This window comes from Corvus kubaryi, unplaced genomic scaffold, assembly GCF_017639235.1.
Source record: "Corvus kubaryi isolate FWS band 111438036 unplaced genomic scaffold, C.kubaryi_AGA036_p1.0 split3-73, whole genome shotgun sequence".
NCBI classification, from domain to species: Eukaryota; Metazoa; Chordata; class Aves; order Passeriformes; family Corvidae; genus Corvus; species Corvus kubaryi.
This window is the reverse complement of record NW_024582091.1, coordinates 24,985,501-25,010,083: the sequence shown is the minus strand read 5'-3', so window position 1 is coordinate 25,010,083 and position 24,583 is coordinate 24,985,501. Positions and strand designations below refer to the sequence as shown.

Sequence of the window (24,583 nt, the reverse complement as noted above, 5' to 3'; positions counted from 1 at the left end):
GCCCTGCACGGAGGGATTCCCCCCCCCGCTCCTTGATGGAGCCCCGCCGGGTGGGCTCAGATGGGGGCAGTGGGGCTTTGTAAACAAATTGCTCTTTTTTTTTACCAGAAGCGCGAGTAAAAAAAAAAATAAAAAATAAACCCAAACCAAAACAACAACAAACCAAACCGCAACCCCCCAAGCGCTCTCCTTCACAACAAACTAGGACATAAACTTCCCCCTCCTCCCCGAGGCCCGACGCCTTCGGGAGCTGCCTCGGGGCGGGGGGGGGGGAGAGGGCAGGCACGGGTGGGAAACGGGAAGGTGGCCCTGACCCGCGGCTTCCCGTGGAGGGAGCACACGAAGGGCCCGCTCCTGGCCTGCCTCTCCCAACGCCAAAGGAGCCAGAAACAGAGTGCAGGACGCGGCCCTAACCCCCTCCTCCCCGCAAGGTCAGCAAACACCCGCTCCTCGCCCGCCGTGATAGAGGATCAATATTAAACCAGCGGCAGCCCAAGTCGCCGTGGCGGAGACTTTTCCACAGCCTGATCGGTGCAGGGCCGGCGGGGAATGCGCCCCGCACTCCGCCGCCCCCCTCGCCAGCCCCCTTGGTCCGCCCGAAAACGTCTTTTCTTATCTGTCAGCAACAATTAGATATCCTTGCAGTGACAGAGGGATGCACGGCACCAGCACTTTGTCTCAGGGGGAAGGAATACGTGGGTCTGCGCGCACACACGCACAGGCACAAACAGAGAGCGCCAATTTTGCTGCCGCCTTTTCCTCCCCCTCTTTTCTTTCCCCCCTGTTTCTTCCCCCTCCCCTTTTTGAACCTCAAGGAGTGGCACTGAACGGGCCCGGCGGCTGCCCGTGGGTCCCCAGGGCTCCCAGAGCCCGCTCCCCGGCGGCCCGGGCGGCTCCTCGCCCGCGGCGGGTACAGCCCCTGCGAAGGAATTCGGGCACATCCCGGGCTGGCAGCACGGATCGCTGCTCCGCAGCCGCTCCTCTGTTCCGCCCCGCTCCTTTCCTTCCTTCCTTCTTTCCTTCCAGCGAGGAGTCAGTTTGCTGCCAGTGCTCAAAATTTTAGCTAAATTGTTAGGTGGGTGCGAGGAGAGGTTTTTAGGTGAAAATTTTCAGGGCTGTCGAACAGAAAAGGATACATTTAGTTTTCTGCATGAAAATGAAACCTTTCTTAAACCAATTTCTAGGGCAGAAACACATTGGCTCTAATGAGTGGTCTGGGGGCCGTCATTTCGTCCCTCTCTGAGAGGCGGATTTCACGGCATTTCCCAACCCCGGGGCTGAAGTTTACAAATGCCCGGCTCTTTGCCATCACCCATGGGAGAAACTCTCCATATTTATTTTCCCCCGTAGTCTTTAAGCCTGTAGAATAGCAACGCCTGCAGAAAACACTTTCCCCCCTGAAGAGTTTAATTACTTTTAATATTTTCAGTATAAACCTGTTGTTATCTCTTAGGGAGATAATTAATTAGAGCAAAGGAAGAGTCACAATATCCAAGATGGGTTGGACGGATAAAAAAAAAAATTAGAAATCCATGAGGGACAAAATTGTTTTTCGTTTCTTATATCGGACACATGGTGTTTTTTCTAAATATTCAGACGACACACAGACATATAAAATATGTAATTGGCGTATAATGGAGCAGTACACAGGGGAAGACTAACAAAGTAGTCGTAGGCATGAAAATTGAAGTTGTGTGCCACAAAGGCAGACCCTTCCATGGGGGAAGGGCTGAATGTGGCAAAATCATGTAAAATCTCCGTTCCCAGTAACATCTCGTTATTAGGAATGATGACTAAACCTCCAGGATTATTCTGGACTGTAAGTTATCAAGAGCCCACTAATTTCACATTAAAACCCATTGACTGCAACAGCGTGATTGAAGGGTTTTTAACAATTAACATAATCAGAAAATGAGCGGAGATAATTTTTATTCAACTCATTACTTTTTAATCATGTATTTCTTTTAATTAATATCTTCTCCGTGAAAATAACAAAAAGCCGAGTCCCAGAGCGGCCCCGGGCAGGGGAGGCGACCCCGGCGGCGGCGGTGGGGCGGGCCGGGGGGCTGGGGGCGGCAGGGCCGGGGGGCCCGGGGGAGCGGGGCGGGAGGGTGGCATCGCTCCCAACGCCACCGCCGGGGCTGCAGCCACGGCCGCTCCCCAAAACAACCCCTTCCCCATGCCAAAAAACCCTAGCTTGTATCCGGCTCTCGGACCCCCACCCCCCCAAGCCCCCTACCCAAGGGGCGCAGGACAGCTTGGGCATATCCCGGATCCCCAACGCAGCACCGAGCGGGCTTTCCCCAACCACCGCCTGCAGCCCTACTCTGCCCAGGAGAAAAGGGTGGGAGGTTTTAGGGGGAGTGGGAAGCCGCCCCCGGCCCCGGGAAGGTTGCCTGTCCGGTCGCTGGTGTCAACAGGTTGCTGCAGCCGCTCAGCCCCACGCCCCTCGGTGCCCACCTCACCTGTGACAGGGGCAGTGTGCCCGGCTCCCGTGTGCGTGAGGCTGCGGGGGGGTCCCGTGTGCCCCTGGGTAGGTGCTGGGTTTCACCGGCTCTTGTCCTTTCCTCTGCAGAGTCGTGTAAGCCTCCCCTAAGGCAAGTTCAGGAGTTGTGAGTAAGGGAACACCTGGCTTGGAAAAAAAGCCCCAAATTTGGTCTCCGTATTTCTGCGCCCCGAAGGAAAAAAAAATCACAGCTGCTCCCCAGAGGTCTGCGTGGGAGTGAGCGCCGGGGGCTGCCCCAGCACTGTCCTTGCCGAGACAGAGGCGTGAGCAAGTGGAAGGGCGCACCTGGAGTCTGTCCATCCATCTGTCCACTCGTCTGGACACTCATCTATCCTCACCCCCCCCGCCTGCCCCACGGTGCCCCGAAGTGCGCGGGAGGGCTGCGGGCGGGGTGTGTGGGGGAGCGCCTGCGCTCCCACGGGCGGGGGCTCCACGCGCGACGCGGGGCCCAGCCCCGCGCACAAGGAACCGGGCAGGGAGAGTTCCTACAGCGGGTGCCCGGCTGCTGGACGGAGCTCTCACAGAGCGGGGGCCGGCCCCAGCCGGTGCTGGGGACTCTTCGGTCTGTGTGTCCCCCCGCTTTCACTGCGAGGGAACATGTTGAAAATCCCGTGGGAAATTCCCGGGATAACCCGTTTCTTATTTTTTTTTTAAATCATTTGTGGACAAAGGTACGCAGGCTCTGAATAGCTGGAAGACGGTGAGACATCAATTCATGTAAGACAGTCCCAGACATTCACAAACCCGTGCTGCTCGGAAAGGCTTGGCCAAGCTGCTGAAAAATTGACAGGTTCCTGTTGAATAATTAAGTCCTCTCTTTCAAACACTTCAATTAATACAGTGCAGAAAGGTAAGAAAGTCAAATTCTATTATTTTGTAGATCCTCACAGCCTGACCTCTCCTCTGTCACTGAAACTTCCGTTCTTGAAAATTTGCTTGGGGTCCTTTGCCCCTGGAAGAACCCAGTGTAAATGTCCCCTTGAATACAGACTAGAGCTAAATTCTGCCAGCCAGGGATTTCAGGGGCATGGTGTGGCCAGAATGGCCAGGTTGCCTGCACTGTCCCTGAAGCTAGGTTTGTACAGTTCCTCCTTACAGAGAAAGATTGAGTACACAGTATTAGATCAGTTTTAAGACTGGAAGTGGGTTGTGGGTTTTTTATCTGTTGTGGTTGGTTAGTTGTTTAGGGTTTTTTTTTGGGGGGGGGGGAGAAGGGGGGCAAAACGACCATTTTTTAAAATAAAAACACTCTAAATGGAAAAAATAATTTTGAAAAGAAGCTATTACAAATAAAGCATTCAAAATATAATCTCAGCACTCGAAGCTGCATTCACTACATGTGATATTTACAACTGAAACAGTATTTGTTGTTTGTTTTTTTAATATAAATTCTGTGTGAATCCTTGGAAGAGGGGAAGTGACTTTCAGGTCACAGCAGCAAACTGGAACTGAAACATAGTGATGAATACTGCAAGGTGTGAAGGCAACTGTTTACAAAATTTCATCGAGTCTTCAGCTGCCTGCAGCCTTTTCAAAGTGCCTGTTGGTGCCTGCTATCCACCTGGTACTCAATCTTATGTTTACAGCCTCCCGACCAAAGCATGCTCCCTTTCTCACAGGCACACAGCCTCGGTGAACTCTGTTGAACAAACTTGAAAATTCACAAATGAGAAAATTTGGCCCTTTGTGGAAACCACAATGGACCAATGCCGGTGACATTGGGAGCAATGCCTGGCTCTTCCTAAGTTCCTCACATCTCACAACAGTGTGGCTGTAGCTGGCTGAGGCCCGGTGGGATGCAGCCATGGTGGACTTCCCCTTCACAGATGTCTCTACCAACTCTCTGCCAGCAGGCACCTTGTTGTTACAATAACCTAAAACTGTGCTGAATACTCTTTTATTTGTTTTCCCCTTTTCTCAGAATTAACATACATGGGGAGTACTTCAGGTAAGATTGCAACTCTGTAGGATAATCTATGCTTACATTCGATACATTCACTGAAATAACCAGCCATGTTTATGCTATCTTCTGTTAGCACTCATCTTGCTGTGATCCTTTACTCAGAGAAGAAAAGAAAAACTTTTTCTGGAAAATTATATTAGTCAATAGATAACTTTCTACTACCACGTGTAAGAGGAGGTACTTAGGTACAATTCAAAGAAGAGACGTAAAGCAAAGAATTCACCAGGACAAATATATTTGGAGACACTTGTCAAAATACTCTTTCTCCCTTAGCTGATTCGTTCAGATGTTCATGTCAGCTCCTGCATCACTGCTTCAATCCTGGTCACATGTGTATGGAGGGAAGAGCTCCTGCTTCTGGAGGGTGTCCTCCGCTGGCCTATCCCAGAGGGGCTGCAACACAAGGAGTGAAACTTGACAGGTGTACAAGTGGATCCAATGTCTGTCAAAGCCCAGCCATTTTCCCTTACGCCATGTTTTAGGCTTGTGCTTTGGGAACTTGATAAAATTCAATGGAGATATACGAGTAGCAGGAAACAATCTGTGCAAAAATGAAGAACAGTTTTGGATTGCTTCCTGCTGGAGAAGAGACTGGGATGATACCACACCGACCCCAGGGTAACTAAGAGCAAAATTTGGCTCTCTGGGTATCTCTGAGCATGGACAGTCATCCACACTGCAGTGAGCTATAAAAAGAATATAGCTTTCATATTATTTGTGTTGATCAAGAAGTTACTTGTGGTAATTTTGCTGTTATGCTGCTTCTAATCTTTCTGCTGGGTTTTGAATATTATCTTCAGATTTTTTTTTCATACTTTATTTTTCTATACATTAGCTATTTCTTTGGTGTCATCCTGTTTTACTGACATGAAAAATGAAAGCTCTTCTTTCATTTCATAACGAACAGCACAATTAAGACTTAATTAGATGCGTATGAGTAAGGAAATGGCAATGCCACACAGGACCTTAAATGTGGTATCGTTCAGTTGCTCAAGTGCAGAATCCTGGGAAAAAAAAATCCAGACAAAAATATTCCCATCAACTTACTTCTAGCTGTACCTTTACAGGCTGGCATGATTGCCACTGGCAATTATTGTTTTTCTAGTCATTATTCTAAAAATACAATGTACCTATTTTTTTTCCCTTTCCACAATAAAAACTCTGACAGGTGCATGGAAATGAAATTTCTCCATGAATTGGATTCATAGAGAGGATTATATGAAAACGTTTAAGGTCTAAGCAAAGATCATATGGCACTACATAGGATTTCTGAAGTTATTATGCTGTTATATGCCTACAGAAAAAAAGCCTTCATACAAAGATGTGAGGTAGTTTTCTCTCTTCAGAATTGTGCTGGTGCTAAATAGGGAAGAGGGTTAGTTGATGGATGGCCTGTCTCGGTGTCCTCTCTGTACCTGTTTGGAAATGGAAAAATTACTGCTGGTTTTCTGGCTTACCACCACAGGTCACCTCTGTGCCTTCCGATACCCCAACCCCAGGGACAGGACAGTGTCCAGGGCTCCTCCATCCAGCTTGTTCCAGCTGAAGGTGGCTTGAGTATCCACCAGAGGCTACAACAATAGACTTCAGGAGCAGGTGGATATGGAAAAAGGGTCCTGGGCAGGTCTCTGTGGACAGTAATAATCAGAAAAATAACCACTGATCCTTTGAAGATGTTAAGTGCAGGTCCAGCCTCTCTCCAAGTGAATAGCTAGCAAAAAGGAGGAGTTCTGTGTACTCGGTGTCATCTAACCCTAAACCTTAGGTGAGGAGGTTCGTGATTCTCCAAAATGAGAATGAGGTGATTTGGCTTAGGTGAGCTAAGAGTCTGTTTCACAATTTGCCATACAATTGCCCAAGACAAACACATTGCAGTTGAGTTGGACAGCCTGGCACAATAGACCTAGTCACAGCTCTTTGGAAAACTGTGATGCTATTAGTGTTTCCTTGTTTCTTTTGGCAATTCAGGGAACAAACCAACTTGCAGATCATTCCTAAAAAAGGCATTCTGTAAGAGGCACTGATACACATTTTCTCTAAGTCTAACATTGATGAAGTTATAGTTGGCGATAGCAGTTTCTTGTACTTACCCAGAGAATGATGCTCCTGAGTGTATCTTCACTTTTCAAGCATCTGATCTCCCCTGACTTCCAAGTAGCTGATGCAACATTATTGCTCCTGAAAGCTCCAGGCAGGATTTGGCATCTGATTTGCAAAGACACTGATAAATTTTGCGAGTTTCTGAATTAAGGGCCGAAATGATTGTGAATCAATTTGCTTTTTGTTTTCCTGACTTTTGAGTCCTTTTGCTCATTCTTCATGGTTTAGTGCAGATGTGACTCTATCTTCTTGCCCTAAGTGAGAAGGTTTTCATATTCTTTGCTACCCACATAGAAAAATAATGTTCCAAATGGACAGTGCTAGCAGGCACAGTGGCTCAGGCTGGCCAGAAAAAGTGCAGCTAGACAAGTGTTTGCCAATCGCTTTTAAACGAAGCTCACATAATCTTTTAAAAATAAGTATTGGCTCAGACCAATTCTATGGTATTGCCAGGGCAGTTCTGACTTGCAACTAACCAAAAATGCCTCAACATTGCAGAAATAAACTGACAGTTTATTTAACATATTTATTTCCTCATAAGTTCATTGTCAAGGGTATGACGAAGATGTGTGTGTGCTCCTTATAAATTACATATGTGCTACTGTTTCCTGGACCATGTTCTGATGCTCTGTGGAATCTGGAAAACAGTCATTTAATTGGGTGACCCACAGTTAGGCTTTGACATCCGCCACAACCAGCACATGAAGGAGCCAACAATGGCCCCATGAATTAAAAGGAACATGCAGGACTGTGATGGAGACGGGGAAGAAAGCTTTCTGTGAGCGGGGAATAAATATAATACACTGATCTTGTGTTCATGTTGAGCTTTGTCACTTTTGCAATGAAATTAGTCAAGATTAAAAAAGCTTTCCATTTCCACAATGCCAGAAACACCTCTCTGTGGACAACCCTCACACCTCCCTGTTCTTGCCAGCCCCTATTTCAGATGATGGGTAGTCTGCCTTCTGTGCAGCAGTTCTGGCTTAGCAGGCAGAGACCTTTTTTCCATTTCTTCCTGCCCTCTGAGCTGCTGCCTGCCCCAGTCTCCCTTACGGAGGCCCTTGCACTCCCCAAGCACCCAGCCTTCCAGTCACCCCTGTCTCCTTTCACTCTTAGTCATCGCTTAATTTTCTGGCACTGCCTTGACATGGGTCTGTTCCCCTTTTTTCAGGCCTCTGGTGTAAAGGTTTTATCCAAGCCATCCTTCAAAGATAACAAGAAAACTTGAAAAAAGAGTTTGTTTTTCAGCTCACAGTGGCATAACTCAGGGGAAAGACCACTGAAGGAAACAGAGAGACAGACAATCAGAGGGGAAAACCAGGCTCACAGCTTCAAACTGTTCATTTTTTCTGGCTCACGCTGCCATTTCCTCAGATCCAGCAAGATGGCATAGGAAATCAATACTCATTTGCTGTGTTGTGTTTCTGCACTTTAAAGGTAAGATTTTTTCCTTCTGTGAAATAATGGACTTGCCTGTAGTCAGGGCAGGTACTGAAACACTGGGATGTGTTTTCAAGAATAGTTGGGTATACCCACACAAGATTTCTGACATTCTTGAGTATTTCTGAGATTTGCTGGCCAAGGCCAAATCCTGCCTGTGAGTACAAGCCCTTTGATGGGGTTTAGCAGGAAGGTAATGGCACTATGTCTATAACAAAATTAATGGAATGAGCTTGACAGCTGAGTTCTCAGTGTAAATGCCTGTTTCTGCTCAGTAACCAAATTTATCTATTATCAGAGAAGGGGACCACGCCTTCTTCAAGCCCTGGTTCTGAACCACCGCTGAAAAAGTTAGTGACTTTCTATTATTTGCTTTGTAGTGTCATGTTTATTACTGATAAAAAGGAGAAGCACTTAGTGACCAGACATCTTCTTTATAGGTCTGCAGCAACTGGTTCCACCTCAGAGATCTCACCTGAAACTCCTGAGCTTTTTTTTTCTTTATTCTCCCCCCTCCCCTTTTTATTTAAAAAAAATTTTCTTTCTCCCTTTTCCCTTTATTTTTTTCCCTCTCCACACCCCCCGAGACCAGTTTCCATACGTAGGAAGAACACATTCTCTTGTAGGAGAATATTAGAGCCTCTCAAGACGTGGGAAAGCGCATCCCCCTTGACCCGCGAGATGAAGGGGCAGCTCTGCCCCCCCAGCCGGTCCCTCCCGGGGCCCGCAGACCCACGGGAGGGACAACCCCGGTGAGGATGCCGAGCGCTTGGCCTGGGGCGTGTTTCCACCGCTCCCCCGGGGTGCAGCTGCTGTCGGGGCGGTGTGGGACAGCCCGAGGCCCCTTTGCAGCCCCCGCGGCCCCTCGGTGGGGCGATGCGCGGGAGTGCTGCTGCCCTCTCCCGGGGGGATGCGGGCAGCCCGGCCGTGCCGCCCCGTCCAGCCCCGGGCCGCCCCGCACGGCAGGGACACCCCGCACGGCAGGGACACCCCGCACGGCAGGGACACCCCGCTCCCGGCTCGGGCAAACGGGGCTCTGTGGATGCCGGCTGGCCCGAGGGTGGCTTAGGAGCGGCAAGCGGTCCCGGTCCCCGTCGTAGGGCTGCGGGTGCTGGCTTGGTGCCGGCAGCGCCGCCGCCCCAGGGTTTCTCGGTGTTTTGGCGGCACCCTTGCTAGGGAGCCACGGAAGGGTGACAATCTTCTGGTGCCAGGGCCACCTGGGCACACGCATCCTGTTAACCAGCCTCAGGCTTCCACGTAGTAGCCTTGCTAGACGCGATCTCCAAACCAACAGGCGCTGTGCGAGAAGGTATTGCCTGGCCTTGGACAAAACCTCGGTGGGACCTGCCTGGAGACTGACTGGGCAGCAGGGCTCAGGGAAGGTCCAGCACCCAAACCAGGGCCCTCGCTCTGGTCATTTGCAAGTACAGGCAACGTGGTACATTTTTGACCACACTCCCGCATTTGTCTGTGTCGTACTCATGATGTGGTTTTCATTTGTTTCATTCCTTGCTTTGAAAGCCAGTTCTTCAGAGCTGAGGCATTCAGGACACTCAGAGAAGTCAGATCCTCTGCGTTGGGTGCTCCTTGCCTGTTGATGGCATCTTTATCACCACATTTACTTCTGTGTTTTCATAAATCTGTCTTGGATAGTTCCATGCCGTGACGTTTACTGCATGACTGGCACAAGCCAGCACCAGGTGGGCCAGGTGACACGGTGCTGGTGGGTACAACCAGTTGCTCTGGGAGCCACTTCAAACAGTCCTGAATTCCCAGCAGCTGGCATGACTGTCACGGCACTGTTGGCCAGCACTGTGTCCCATCACCGCTGCCATGTGTGCAGCACTGAATCGGCTGCAAAAAACGGATGGGGCCATTCCTGCTTGACTCTGCTATTCCTGAAGGCACCATGCTATGGAATTGCAGGGCCCCGCTTTGTTTCTCTGATGTGTGTCATACCAGAGCGCTACAAACCCCAGACTCGGGGAGAAGTCCATGGAAATGGCTGAAAAGAGCTTGAGTCAGAAGGAACGGGCACGGGATCAAGGTCCTGCCAGACGGAGTTATCAGATATCCTGGCACCTCAACCCCCGGTGAGGGGCTACCCACTGCTGTACTCACTCCTCCCGCTCTGAGAAGAGTTTGCCTTTGGTGGCTGTGGTTTTATTCAGAGTTGGCCACGGGGAAGTTTGGAGCCAGGTACCAACAAAGGTGTCCAGCTTCAGATAAAACGTGGGAAATACTTTGTTTGCAGAAGCTGCAGTTTATTTCTCCATCACAATTTTTTTCTCTGTTTGGGGGATTTTTGTCCTTAAATTGTTGCTGTATTTCAGCATGTTTTAAAGTCACTTCCACAAGACAGATACTATTAAAACCCTTTCTCGGATGAAGAGAGTATTACCTGGATGAAACGCACGGCACAGAAACCGCGCTCCCCGCGGAGCAGGATGCGTCCGAGGCAGGTACAGCCCACGGGCACAGGCACAGCCCGTGTCCCGGGACGAGCCGCGGCCACCCTCGCCCTGCCCCGGGAGGAGCCCCCGGAGGAGGCCCCGGGATGAGGCCCCGCCCCGGCCCCGCCCCTCTCCCCGCCCCGCCCCACCTCGGCCAATGAGCGGCGGCGCCCCGCGGCGGGGGCTGGCTCTTTCCCGGCACGGCGCTTCCGGTTCCTCGGCGCGGCCGCCATGGCGCCGCCGCGGTGCCTCCGCCGGGCGCTGCTGCCGGCGCTGGCGCTCACCCTCCTCGGCCTCGCCGCCGCCGTGGGGCCGCGCCGGACCCCGGCGCTGGAGCTGGCGGAAGAGCTGTGGGAGGAGCTGTGGGACGCGGGGCTGCCCGGCGACCTGCCCGAGCTGGAGCCCGAGTGCCGCAGCCTCCTGGCCGCCTTCGCGGAGGGCAGCGCGGCGCTGACGGGCTGCCTGGGCCGGCGCGCCCGCCCGGTGCGGCTGTGCCAGGGCTGCCACGGCCACTACCGCCGCCTGCTCGCACAGTACGGCAGCATCGCCCGCGCCGTCGGGGTGCGTCCGTGGGGGCGGGGGGGTGCGCGGCTGCCGGGGCGGGCTGGGGGCCTGGCCCCTTTCCTTTAGGCTTCCAGGCCTGTGAGTTCGGTGCCGGAGCACGTCAGGTGGCGGCGGCATCCTCGGGAAGGCAGGCTGAAAGCCTCGCCGGGGGGCGCAGGGCAGTTTGGCAGAGGCGGGGAGTGTTTGGGAAGCGCTGCTGCCGGAGACGGCCGCCTCCTTCTGCTCTGCTGTAGCACGGTCCGTGCAGCCAGCTCCTGGCATGGCTGGGGGCAAGGAGCTCCACCTGCAGAGAAAGCTATGCGAGTGGAAAAACTTGAGTTGTTCTTGCTGATGTAGCAATGGCTCTCAGGTTGTCTAGCACTAATGGGGGACGCTGCTAGAGCTTAGCTGCCTGGCACTTCCCGGAAAACTGATGCTCTGTGAAGTTGTGGCGAGTGATGCACATCATCTTGTGAGGAGCCGTGTCACAGTGTTCTTGGCTCCAAAGCTGACGGGAGTGTGCGTAGAAAGCCTGAGCACTGGCTGGAGTCAGTGCACCCTACTGCTGGGAGAACTTTGACTGAAGCTGGGTCTTCTGTTTACATCCTCCAGACTTTGATCGTGCCTTGTTTTGTTTTTTTCCCCCCTCCTTTCCTTAGTGTTACACATGGTTCATGGCTTGTTCTGTGTGTTCTCATGGAGTTGATCCATTTGTAAAAGTTAGATCCTGGGATGATGTGAGGATGACATTAGTGAATCAGACCAAAGTGGCTTTGTTCTGTGATGATGGTAAGAGAACAGGCAGAGAGCAAGTTTATAGCAATGTGTACCCTGGATTGTGCTTTCAGTCCTGGGATTTCTGAATTCCAGGATTTAGAATTGCCATTGACAAGAATAAATCTGCTACTCTTCAAGCCCAGGCAATAAACAGGGGCCAGAGTGGCCTGCAGACCATTTCACTGCACAGTCTCCTGTCATTAGAGAAGTATCAGTATTGCTTTTGGGTAGTGTTTTGGGTTGTTTTCCTACTTCCCCTCACCGTGCTTGTATTGGAAGAGTGCATGCGTGTTCCCTTGGTAATTGTCCTCTCCAGGGCAAATATGTAGCCAGTGGTCTCACGTTTTAGCTGGCAAACTTGTAGTCTGTTCTATTTGTTTCTGTTACAGAAGCTGTTTCACGTCAGTGACTAGGTAGGAAAGTGAAAAACTGAGTGTGTAATTCTCTTGGGTACTTTTGCCATGATATTTTGGCTAGGATTAGGTTGCCAAACATATTCCAGTACTTAGAATATCTATGAACTCATTGCAGCTGCGGTGCTTGAGTACTAGCAGCCTGGGAGGACTTGTCCACTATATGGTCTGGAAGACACATCTGTTGGCTTTACTTCTCTATGTGGATTAACTAACTAGGTAAATAAAGAGGTGGCCTCTTGCAACCTCAGTCCATGATTACAATTAATCGGGTATCTGATGTTTCTATCTTAACAGTAGTTAGAGTGCAATGTTACGGGAGCAGCCAGTTTAAGTTTTGGACATCTCTGAAATACAAAATCCTCCTCACCAGGCTAATTAAAGAATCAATTAGGCAAACTTTATTTAAGGACTGATTTAGGTCTATGTGATTCAGTTTTGGTAAAGTGCTTTTTCCTACTCATGAGCCCAGGTGGTGGGGAAGCGTCACAGCCTTTGTGAAGCAGCCAGAGTTTCCTGCATAAACAACATTCTTGCATATCTGTAATTTAGTAGAAATGAAAGTGGGTGAACGTGGGAGTTACCAGATGTGGCAATATTTGACTTCGGCAGTTGAGCCTCCAAGGGAAAGTTCTTATTTAATCCCCCCCTCCCCATTTTAACAAAGAGAGGCAGAAACTGGATCTCTTGTAACGCACTGTAAGGAACAAGTTTCTCATTAAAGAGATTTTTTTTTTTTTTCTATGTCCCACGTCACTTATCAAAGAGGCTTTTGGCAGCTTTGGCAATTTTGAGAAGTGCTTAAGTCAATTTGGCAGCCAGACACCAGGAGCTAGAGCACAGGAGTCAGCTGACTGGAGGTCATGGTTCTGTATCTGAATTCTGATCAGACTACTTCCTGTTTATTCTGCAACTGCTTTTACAGTCACTGTGCATTTTTTATGAGCTTGGTCCAGAGAAAAAAATTGCTCTAAGAGTTGTGGCAGAGCCTGCTTTGAGGATGGGGTGCACTGAATGGCTCACTAAGACAGATGAGCTTGGTACCTGTGTCTGGGGAGGGTGAGAGCCTGGCCTGGTCAAATGCTTGGGAGAGTGAGCATGGGCACTGCTCCACAGAGCACTCTGTTCCTGGTGTTGCTGCACTGGGGGGGAGTTTGCTGCTGATAGGCTATGTTGGTGCAGCGGTTTTGGAGGCTGTTTCTGCTTGGGTTTGGTTTGTTTGAGGCCAGTCTGCTGGTTCAGTTCCTTCAACTATCCCTTCTGTCTAATGAGAACAACCCTGTCCTCTCCTCTGACTGCACATGCCTTGAGCTGGCTCTCAGGCCCATGGCCCAGGAATGGATGAATGTAAGCCACCTGGGAGAGAAAGTCCTGTCTGTATGCTTGGTGGTTTTTTGGTTATTTTTATTTGCCATGTATTTTTGACTGACTTGCATGCAGCCCTAGTAGATCTGCAGAGATTATGTACAGTAAGCTGTGTTGCTCACAGTATGAATTGGAGGATCAAAAGATTTTTGTTCCATTACTTCTGTTCTGCCTTTTCTAGAAATATCCATGTGATGTGTTGTGATTGTTTTAGATGCGCTTGTGTAAAATGCATTTCGGAAATTTCCGTTTGTATTTTTAACACTTGTTTGCTTCCTTTCTGGTTTCCTTTTATTTCTAGAATTCCTCTGAGAGCCACAATTGTGCCAAAAGCATCTTGACCTCAGACAGGCTGCAGATAGTTGTGACCCTTTTGGAGTTCTTCAATGAAACCTGGGAGGCAGCCAACTGCGCAAGTACGCGACTTGTTCTGTAGCTCTCGTGCTACTGTGATGATGTAGCCCCTAAAATGTGCACAGATCAGAATTGTATGTGTTTATTTGAATGCAGCCAGTAGATGACACACAAATCCCGAACTATAGCCACCCCGAGAGTGTTTTCTTTTGTAAGGGCCAAAATCTGAGGGCAGTAGTCTGTTGGAAAACTACTGATGGTGCTTACTACTTTCAGGAGAATTTTATAGGATGTTGGCTTGCTCTCACAGTGCTGTTGCTGAACTCCTAAATTCCCCAAATACTGTTGTTTTTAAAGGTCTGTCTGATTAGAGCACCTGAAGTAGGGTAGGACGGATGGAAGCAGTAACATGGGGTTGAGCCCATGACTGGGAGAAAAGCCCCAGAGTTCCCTCAAGGCTGGTAAAAAGCTCAGCTCTTGTCTTAAAGAATAATAATTACGCTGTGATTTCTACTGATGTGTTCATGGTCTAACTGTTTCCTGGGTGCTCTCCATTTCATCTCCTCTGCTGGTGCTTCTGCTTCTGCAAAATGGCTGTTACTGTTGCTGGGCAAAGCCAGATTTGTGGGCTAGGAAATAAAAGTAATGTCTTGTTTTATCTCGAAGTCCAAAGATAATTCAGTCTCCCTCTTCAGAAAGCACTTGATGATAGTCTTCATCTTTCACTTAATCAAGGCCAATTAATTCTGAAATGTGTTCTCGATGAAGCATTAGGTCAGCAGGTCTGAGATATCAATGGCAGGCAGATACGGAAACTGCAGTGTTGACTAGACCTGTCCTTTATAGTTGAGAGCTCTTTTAGCAGGAGTGGAGTGTCTGGGGCTTGCTGGCTGTGGAAATGTTAGAAATTAAAATATTCTGATGTATTTCTTTCTTTTCAACAGATTGTTTAAAGAATAACAGTGAGGGATTATCAAATTCTACTGAAGAATTCCTGGATTTATTCAATAAATCTTTGACATGTTTTGAACATAACCTCCAGGTATCTATGCTGTGTACTTAAGAGAAGCACCAAATCCTCTAACTGCTACAAAAATTTTATTTATGTTGAATAAACTGCAGATGCAGACCAGGCAAATAAACTGCTGCTGAGTTTGTGAATTGTAGGCAGATAAATCCATGATCAGTAAAATGCAGTTGTTTACAGACTGAGTGCCTAAAATTAATTCTAATTGATACTCACCTTGACTTCATTTTGTATGTAATTGCAATGCTACTTCACATCAAAATTTCTGAATTCACAATAGTTGATAATTACGTAGTAAAAACCAGCATGTCTGCGTGCTGTAGGTCTCTCTTGCTTCGTAGAATTGTTGTCTTTTTTACATAGAAATTCAATCTTTAAATATCCTTTTGATAATATGGACTAGCTCAGAAGGACCAGCTGCCTTAAATTCTTGTAACATTTCTTTTGACTGTTAAAATTACTTGTAGTTAAAGGTTGGCCATATTGCAAAGACAATATAACTTCCTTAGTGAAATAAATGTAGTAATGTCCTCAGAGAAAATGCCCTATATAGCCTAAGAAATGGCATATTCCATTTCAGTCAGAAACTGGCCAGATTTCAGGATCATTCAGTAGTAAATTGGGTTTACTTCAATGGGCATGGGACAATCTCTGAGGAAACTGTCTGCTTCTTTCTTAATGCTTTCTAGGAAATGTGTCTTTATAGGCCTTGATCAGGAGCAGTGTGGACTGACCTATTGAAAACTTAGAGGGATTAAACTAGAACTTAACCCAGTGGTCAGTGGGTAGCTGGTACAGCCATTACTGGGCTGAAATATCTTCAGAGATTGTAGTTTCGTTTTCAAAGGTCCTGTATTGCGTTCGTGGAGTGCTGAAGGCCACAAATGGAAAGGATTGCTTAGCATGGCACAGCCTGTCCCTGTCAATGTAGCTCAGCAGTAGCAGCCTAACAAATCAAACCAATTTTTTTTTTTTTTGTAATGCCTTAAACTGTCATTCATTCAGTTTTATAACCCTAGGGGCAAGCCATTGATCTGTCACCAAATAACTACACGGAAGTGTGTAAAAACTGCAACGAAACCTACACAAAATTGAATGATCTGTATAACCACCTGCAGAGGATGAACAGGCAAGGTGGTGAATCTGCACACTCCGCACATTTGTGTATCGATGTGGAAGATGCAGTAAGTGTTTGTTAATACACTTTATTAATCTGAGCCATTTGTGCTTGTTTTACTAGGGATTGCCTTTTCCTTTGGGCAGGGGGCAGTAGGGGCAGCCGTGCCTTTGGCAGGCTGGTGTCCCGTGGTGGGAGGTGCTTGGTGGGGCTGTCTTGCTGGGCCCTGTCCTCAGGCAGTGCCGCAGGAGCGTGACTGAAGCTCCTGATCTCCTGAGCGCATTCCAGTTTGAGTAGCTGCACTTTCATTTCTTGTTACTGTGAAGGAGATGGATTAAAAAAAAATAAATCTCTTAATCTTCTGGCTTTTAATGTGAGGATTTACTGCTATTGTTCTAGCTGGTGTATTAATTGATTCCTTATTACAGCAGGAATAAGGGATCCTGTTTGTAGGGATCCTCAGCATTGACAACATATGTTTGGGAAAAGCTTTGGTATATTGTGGGGTTTAAGTGGCCTGGCTGAAGGAGTGCTCGTCAAAAAGCATGGGATTAGCCCTGTCTCCACAGACTGTCAGTGAGCTCTCTGGGAAACAGGCATATGGCCATGTCTACATGTATCTGAGTATGGTTATGTTCTTGAAGCTTGTAAAAGTTTTGATGTGAAATCTTGGCTCCATCTAAATAGTCTGTTTCAACATTTCCAGGGATTTGCTTGCTTTTGGGGGGAGATCTGTTCAAGTGCAATTTCCTGAGGTGATACTTGAACGCTTGCATGTCTTGAGGCCTGAGTGTTTGCCATGCCATGCTGCACAGAAAAAATGCACGTGCTTGCTTTCATGGGTTGCTTATGTTTTCCTTTTAGATGAACATCACTCGGAAGCTTTGGAGCAGGACTTTCAACTGTTCTCTTCCCTGCAGTGATACAGTCCCAGTGATTGCAGTTTCATCCTTTATTCTCTTCCTACCTATTGTTTTTTATCTTAGTAGCTTCCTTCACTCAAAGCAGAAGAAACGGATACTCATTTTGCGTAAGTGGTGGTGTTGGCATTTCACTGTTGGAGCTGGGAGGTGCCAGGGATTTGCTTGGCTCTTGTGGGAGAGGGGCCCAGCCAGATCCGCCTGCAGCTGTGCTGACGGCGCTAATAGCAACTATTAGTCTGCTGCTGTCCCCTGAAGAAGGGTAGTAAAGAGCTTCAGCCATATCTTTTCATTAAAGTTTCTGGACGTGAACAGAAAGCTGTTTGCAAGTCTGTGTCGGATAAATAGAGGGAGTGGAGAGACTAGTTTTGTGGAATTCTTTGTGTTTAATTTTCATATAATTTTTCCCTTTCTAGCCAAGCGCATCCAGTCAAATGCCAGTCTTGTGAACATCCAAGAAAAATACAGCTGAGCTGCAAAACAAAACCTGAGAACTGCTGCTGGTATACAGTGGGTACAATTGTGTTGGAATGAGGCCGGCACAAAAGAGGAGTTAATTATGGTTTAGTGTAATGATACAGAGCAACACAAGTTAAACAAAATGCTGTCTGACTTCTAAGCGAGGATATTAACAAACATGACAAGGCAGGGCTGTGTGACACTGTATGGACTCTGGTTTTGAAAAATCTGTGGTGTTTTTTTTCCAGTCTCAGGCTGAAGCTGGTGTTTTTCTGTTTCTAAGCTTTTGTACTTCACATCAATAGAATAGCTACACTTTTCTTGCATGGTATTTTCCTATATTTGTTCCACAAAAACCTGAGATTTTGAATATTTTTGAGGTGATTTTGATAGACAAGATTTGAAATAATGTTTGATGTTTCTGCTTAAAACATTATTTTTAATTCCACATAATATTAAGACTTGAGATGGAAGGAACCCTTTTAAAAAGTTCCCATCTTTCCTATAGCACTGAAAAGTCATGCTGCTGGCATCTGTTAAAAAAGAGGCATGAAATATGCAGAGAAAGTGGTAATATATAGTGTTTAAAATGGCAACAAAAGCAGCACAACTGCCAGTGCTGGACTTGAATAGTAATCATTGATGGCTACAGTATTCTGTTCTCTCTGAAACTGGTATTATTATTATTATTTAGTCTTATCCACACTTTAACCACTAAAATAATTGCTTTTCAAATCTTACATTTTCAGAGGCTAATTTTACATGTCTGCTTGGGTAACAAGGTTTCATTCCCTGTTTATTTATGCGATTTCCTGTCCTTTTTAATTCTAATGTTTTGGGGGTTTTTATGTTTTTGTAGAGGAGAAGTGAGGTAAAGTCAAGTCACTGGAGATGCTGAATTTCCTGGTCTGGAGCTTGCTGTGGCTTAATGCAGAGGTGTTTACAGGAACTTTGTAGGGTAAAAGTTGTGTTTTCTAGGCAATGTGTTTTAGCAGTAAGAGAACCTGCTGGTTCACTAACTTAAAAACTGTTCTGAAGAACATGAATATACTGTGTTGGGAATTGATGACTTTCAAGAAATAGTTTAAAAATATTATTCCTGTGAAATAGATGGATGTAAACAAATTCAAACTTGCAGAACTCCAAAGCTGATGGAGAAATTTGTGCAATAACTGTGGGGATGGGTGGTGCTGCTGTCAGGCTGTGGGCACAATTTAATGGCTGTAGCAATAGTGGCAGTCCAGTTTGTTTCTTGTATTTCTGATTTGGGAGAGGTGGGGTTGAAATTATTTGTAGCTGTACCTGAGGTTAATGAATGCCAGAGTCTTTGCTCCAATTTTTAAATGTATTTTCTAACCTTGAGATATAAAAAAATGGTCATTACAGCTAAAAAAAATTAAATTTCTCTTGGAATCTGTGTCTGATGTCCATCAAATGTCCCATGAAATAGTTGTATTTATTTGATTTGCTTTGGAGCCTATAATGTTGAATTTTTCCTTTGCACTAAGGCTCAAATAAATATATAACAGTGTAACAAAACAATCCTAAAGCTCTTCAAATCATTGGGGTTTTTTTTTCTGTTAGGACATACTGTTGGTTTTGAAGTCAAGTTTAACAAGTTTATTACACAGTATGTTTAATAATAAGTAAAATACGGTGTTAGCAATTGGTCCCACCCACATGATTGCCTTTTTGTGTTTTATCAGAAAGAAGTATCTATGTCCCTGTGTTTAACATGTGAATTACTAGATCAGCAGTCACTTTGTGTTAGGTAGTTTACAACAATGGTATAAAACTCTGTTTCTCTCGCTTATTGCATAACAGTGCTTTCGTTCGGCTGGGAGACGCATGCTGCCTTTTAAGAAAAAAATATTATTTTTTACATCTATTATTCTTTAACTTCAACTTTCTGGTACTTATTCAGCTGCCTGCTCTAATAGCATTACATTGATTTGGGACATCATATGATTGAGAGCTGTTCAAAGGAATCTTTCATTCGTGCAGATAAAGCCAGTTTGTATGTGCAGCATTTCAGAATGACAGCTTTTATACTGTAAGCGGTGGCTTTTTGAGCACATTCATGTTAAGTAGGTCTGAAGTCATTACTTTTGGATATGGTGGTTAAGCACTTTAAAAAAAAAAAAATCAGCTTTTCTTATTTTCCTGGCTCCTAAGCCAAACGGAAATACTCATGTGACTTTTGTTGTTTTTGATTTTAAAGTAGCAGCAAAGTTTACACTTGAGATTTTTAATGTTACAGCTACTATTTTTTCCTTTTTTTTTTTCTCCTTCCTCCCCCAACTTTCTACTGTTAACTTTCTTTACACAGTGTTATATTTTTGGCAGGGTATTTCATATATAAATTGATTGAATTCTCTTTATACTCTATTTGCTAGAGAAATGTGGAAGCACACAGACTGTTGAAAGAGAAATAGAATTCTTTTTTGCTGCTAGTCTTCCATCTTTATTTTTTGCCTTTTTGGTATTATGTGTATTAAATAGCATAAAATTTGAAATACTGGTTGTTTGTATCTTTTTTGTGGAAATAAAGACTTCTTACTGTGGAGGGTAGCACTTTGATTCATATTTATACTTACTAGGAAACGTGCAAAGTCAGCTCTAATAAAGATTGTCAATAAACAGTGAACAGTGTGGTTACTTAATTGCTTCATCTGTAGTAGTTTTATACTCCTGGTGTTCTGGGTTTGTGTTCAGAAGCACCTGCTTATTATTCTTCATTATGCTGTTTGCAGGAAAACAGCACCAGAAAGATGTTTTCAAAGCAGTGCTGTGCTGAGTTACGGAACGGCAACTGCTGAGAGGGTGGAGTTTCAGCTTTGTCGAAGCTTCCTGAACTCTATGGAAAGGCTCGTGTTAGTGGCAACTGAGTCTCATGGGTGAGCGTGCAGAAGAAGTAAGGCTGGTGGGGTTAACTTGCTGACTTTGTGGGGAGGCTTTTGGTTGCCGGCACTGACACTTACAGCTTCAGCAGGCACCCTGTTGGATCGCTGCTGGGCTGCAGGGTTTAAAAAGCAGCAGTGCAGTGCCTCACTATGGAGAGTCGGGTGTCTCGCCTGATGGCAGAGGCCTTGTGCTCTGCTGGTGGGATGTGGGTAGCGCAAAGGCAAATTAAAATCTCGGCGTGTCTCTTGCAAGGCACTTCCAGGAAGGCGGGAGGAATTGCGATCCGGCGTGGTTCTGGCTGCCTGTATGCTTGGGAGAGAAACTTGAAAGGGAATCGGCACAGGAAAAGGGCAAGTGGGAAGAGCAGAGGGTTCAACTGATGAGTGCAGCAGAGGTTCAGAGAGTATGTGAGTGTGGAAATGGGGGTCTGTAAGCACACGCAGGGAGAGGCTGCTGAAGTGCTCAGGTGGTTGAAAGATCCTGAGAAAAGAGGATATGAATGGGACCTTGATGGCAACTGAGCTGGAAGGGGGATGCTCTGGCTTCTCAGTGGAAGTGAGGCTGGGGACTGTAAGGTATGGATGCAGTGCGGCTGAGCCTGAGTCCCCCACTGGTCTGTGGCGGGATGCCTGCACAGGATGACAACAGGGACTTGCTTCTGAGTTAAAAGCAGCTGCTTTCTTCTGGGAGGGGACCCGGATTGTGTGATGGTGTTGAAATAATCCTGGTTCAAAGGTTCTTTACAAAGCTCCTGTTCTATTTTGAGCTGAGTGAGGACTCCTGTTTAGCACTAAACAAGGGACTTCTTTAAAAGAAACCAAAAATAGATTTTTTTTTTTTTTTTTTGTGTAATGGCTGCTTTTTGCATCTTCATTAAATAACTGCTATAATCACAAAATGGCTTCAGTTTCCTAATGTTTTGTTTCTGGTGCTTTCTGTCCAGATAATCAAGTACTGTCAAATCTTGTGTTTCTGCTAATTTCTATCTTAGTTTTCGTGCCCTGAATATAGAGTTCCTCTGGAATGATAAGCTGTGTGATTAGAAAAATCACTGCACTCCTAATCAGAATGGATGGGTAACTTACCAATTTTTGTTCATATTTCATTGTGAATTTTCCCTCTGGGACTGATGTAAGCTTTTTTAGCCTGATCTTCATTAAGTTTGTGCAGGATGTGCATTCTGTATCTTTGCCAGAGTGAAAAGTTACATACTGGAAGAGCATAGCCAGTAAATTCTGCAGCTTCTCTGGAGTGTTGCTTCTCCCAGCATTGTGATGGGTGTCTGTTGCTACTTGCTGGAGGCAGCCAGGCCGATTTATGTGCAACAATAACCTTGTGTTGTGCTGAAAGTTGAAGTGCAGTCGCTATCCTGGAGATCCTAACCTAATCTAAGGCAAAAATAACATGGAAAGGAAGAAAACAGGAGGTGATGTGATCAGTGACCGCAATCGGTTGTGTGATATCTGTATCAAACACCTGCACTCAGAAAAGGTTACCAGCATCTCTGCTGGCCTTTCAGAGTGTTCCTGGCATGGTCTGTACCCAGGACTGGGTGTGGGCTTAGGGAGCTGTCAGACCAGCATCTTCTTCTGCTATGGCAGCAGCTTCAATGCTTTGCTCTGCTGGGAAGTTGGTGCTGCTCCAAACTGGTTTCCTCCAGCATCTGCTCTGAACTGTGGCAAGGATAGTGCTAGGGAGCTGGCGCTGTGGGGAAGGAATATGGGGATACTCTAGAGTATAGCTTTGAGGGGAGCCTGTTGCTGGAAGTATGAGCTAGGTTTGGGCTTTTTCACTTCTGTGCATCATGGTTGCCAAGGGGACTAAGCAGAATAGGGCTGACCGAACACAAGGACAGCAGGGACACTGCTGCAATGTTTTGCTGTGTCAGAGAGACAAAGTTGTGTCAAGTAAATGCTAATTATTTTTTAACAATAACTTAATTAGTTGTGGTAGAAATAAGTTAAATAATTACATAAGCTCTAATCTTCCTCTGCTCCTATCTGAAGTGAAAATAATGGAATTTTTTTCCAAATAATTATTAAAAGAAAGATACTCGCTAGTAGCTCAGTTGAATTTTTAACTTTTAATACTGAAAATTCTCCTCTGGTGCCAGCACAGTAAGTATCATGGATTGCTGCAATTAAACCAGTGCATTAAGTTATTCATAATACTCTTTCTGGGCAGTGTTCCCACCTGCTTAATCTGTGCTATACAAGCATTTATTAGAACTGACTGTTGAAAAACGCCAAGCTAAATCAGACACTAAAAAAAAAAAATTTAAAAATCAATATGATGCCCTAAACTGGTTTAATATGTCTTTCCTCTTCAATAATCCTACACATTACTGATTTATTTGCTGTAATGAACATGCCATTCAACCGAAACAAGATTAGCTGCTTAAACCGCTGCATTAAGCACGGAGCAACTTTAATGCTGCTTTATATTTCGTTGTAATGCTCAGCACTTACAGTGGTGTGACTTTCTCTGCTCTGCAATAACGAGTTTGTGTTGGCTTCCCAGAAGGCTTCCCGAATGGTGTTTGGTTAAAGCATTTGGAATGGTAAATATGGGTTGGAGAGTTGCAACGTGGCACCTCCTTCATCCAAACCTAAGTGGAACCAAACCAGTGAGCAGGATTAATGCACAAATTTATACTCCCTTCAGGATTTTTCTGGGGTTAACTGTGAAATAAATGGCTTATGTCAAACTGATCTAGGTTAAGACAGAGAGAACAGCCACTGGCAATCAGAATATTTCTTTGGACTTCATTCAAAAAACTTTTTTCAAGCATTTCAAAGAATAGCAAATTACTGTGCTGCATCAAAAAACAGCAGGCATCTTGGCTTTGCAAGGAAGAGTCCCAAGATAGATGTGGTACAGACAGAAGGCTTTCAAAGGAGTTTGTAGAAGGAGACAGGGAAGTGAGAGTACAGGCATTATACACCTGTCCGGTATTGTGTAATGTATAATAGAAAGTCTGTTCTTTTGCATAATACTGGGCGGGTCTGAAAAGTTTAAGCTCTTCAGTTTCCAGGTAAAACTGTGTGTTCTTCTCTTCCTGCTACAGTGGCAAACTTCCACTGGGTTTTCAGTGGGCTAAGATTACTGTTTTGTTCTTTCCCTCTGTCATGAAAACTCTGGTTTTGATGATTACCTTCCCTTCTTGTTGATTAAGAAGGAAGTTGTATTTGCTGGGGCATCTGTATATTCTCCATAGTTCTCAAAATTGCAATGAATTTTCTGTTTGCAGTACTACATTATGTTTCTTTTGCTTTGGAAGAATATGATGAGTTGCCAGCACATTTCAGCAGCTTTTTGGGGTCTTGGAGTCAAACTTAGAATATCAAACCCAGAGAGATGGGTTTCAAAGTATTGCAGATGTGTGCTGAGTTGAGAGCAATTACTTAAACATGTAGAAATTATAAAAGAATATAGTGCATTTGCACTGTGCTGGAGCAGGTTTTCAAATGCAGGTGGTGGTTCTCACTCTGGAAAGTGCATGTTATTTCTGGTGAATGCTGCTTTTGTCCAGGTGATCAGAAAACAGAATCAAAAGTGATCTGGTAATGAGAGAGTTGAGGGACTGAAGGAAGCTGTTACTGTAGGAGAAAATGCACTCTGGAAGTCTGTTAGGGGAAGCAGCCCTACTTTGCATTGCTCCATTAAAAAAAAAACCAGCCCCAAATCTGAAGATGCTTTCAGAACATCTATCTGCCTGAAGGGTGAGTGCTGGCATGCAAAAAAAGGGCATGTGAGTGTTGGCAAAGATATTAATTTGTCACTGATATGATACTTTCTATTGGAAAAACAGAACCTGAAGTTGAATATGATGGAGTGCCCCAAAAGGAGCATGCATGCTTCAAGGGGAACACACTGGCCTCAGCAGCTGGTTTAAACTGGAGGAATAGTAAGAGTCATGTTTCTGTGGAATACTTGTGTGTTTTTTCTTAGTTATCTGGAGCCCCTTCAGCACTGTTTGCTGTTGTTGTGCAAACTGCACAGATCTAAATGATGCTTGCATTTAGCCCCTGGGCTCTGGTCACTCTGTGTTACAGCAGGCTGAGTTCCTACTGCATAATACGCTTATTTTTTCTGCTACACAGAGAAGCAGCTGCCTTTATTGCTGCCACTCACATGAGCAACTTTAGGCCCCCTCATAGGCTCCCACAGTCATATTTTATTCAAAGAGGAAGTGATTTGTGTGATCTTCTAACTCACAGTGATGGAAGCACTTGGACTGAC

General features: G+C 45.9%; 1 protein-coding gene and 1 long non-coding RNA gene across 2 annotated transcripts; both read left to right on the top strand.

Moving 5' to 3' along the window:
• The first annotated feature begins 313 nt into the window (after positions 1–313).
• Positions 314–10,395, top strand: LOC121659238. The gene is made up of 3 exons (XR_006014226.1): positions 314–431; positions 3,178–3,356; positions 4,743–10,395. It is a non-coding gene; the product is annotated as an uncharacterized LOC121659238 (long non-coding RNA).
• Positions 10,396–10,663: 268 nt separating this feature from the next.
• Positions 10,664–20,084, top strand: OSTM1 (osteoclastogenesis associated transmembrane protein 1). The gene is made up of 6 exons (XM_042016953.1): positions 10,664–11,023; positions 13,862–13,976; positions 14,859–14,956; positions 15,961–16,125; positions 16,923–17,088; positions 17,395–20,084. The coding sequence occupies exons 1-6, from the start codon at positions 10,694–10,696 to the stop codon at positions 17,448–17,450; spliced, it is 930 nt and encodes a 309-aa protein (XP_041872887.1). The 5' UTR covers positions 10,664–10,693; the 3' UTR covers positions 17,451–20,084.
• The last annotated feature ends 4,499 nt before the right edge of the window (positions 20,085–24,583 follow it).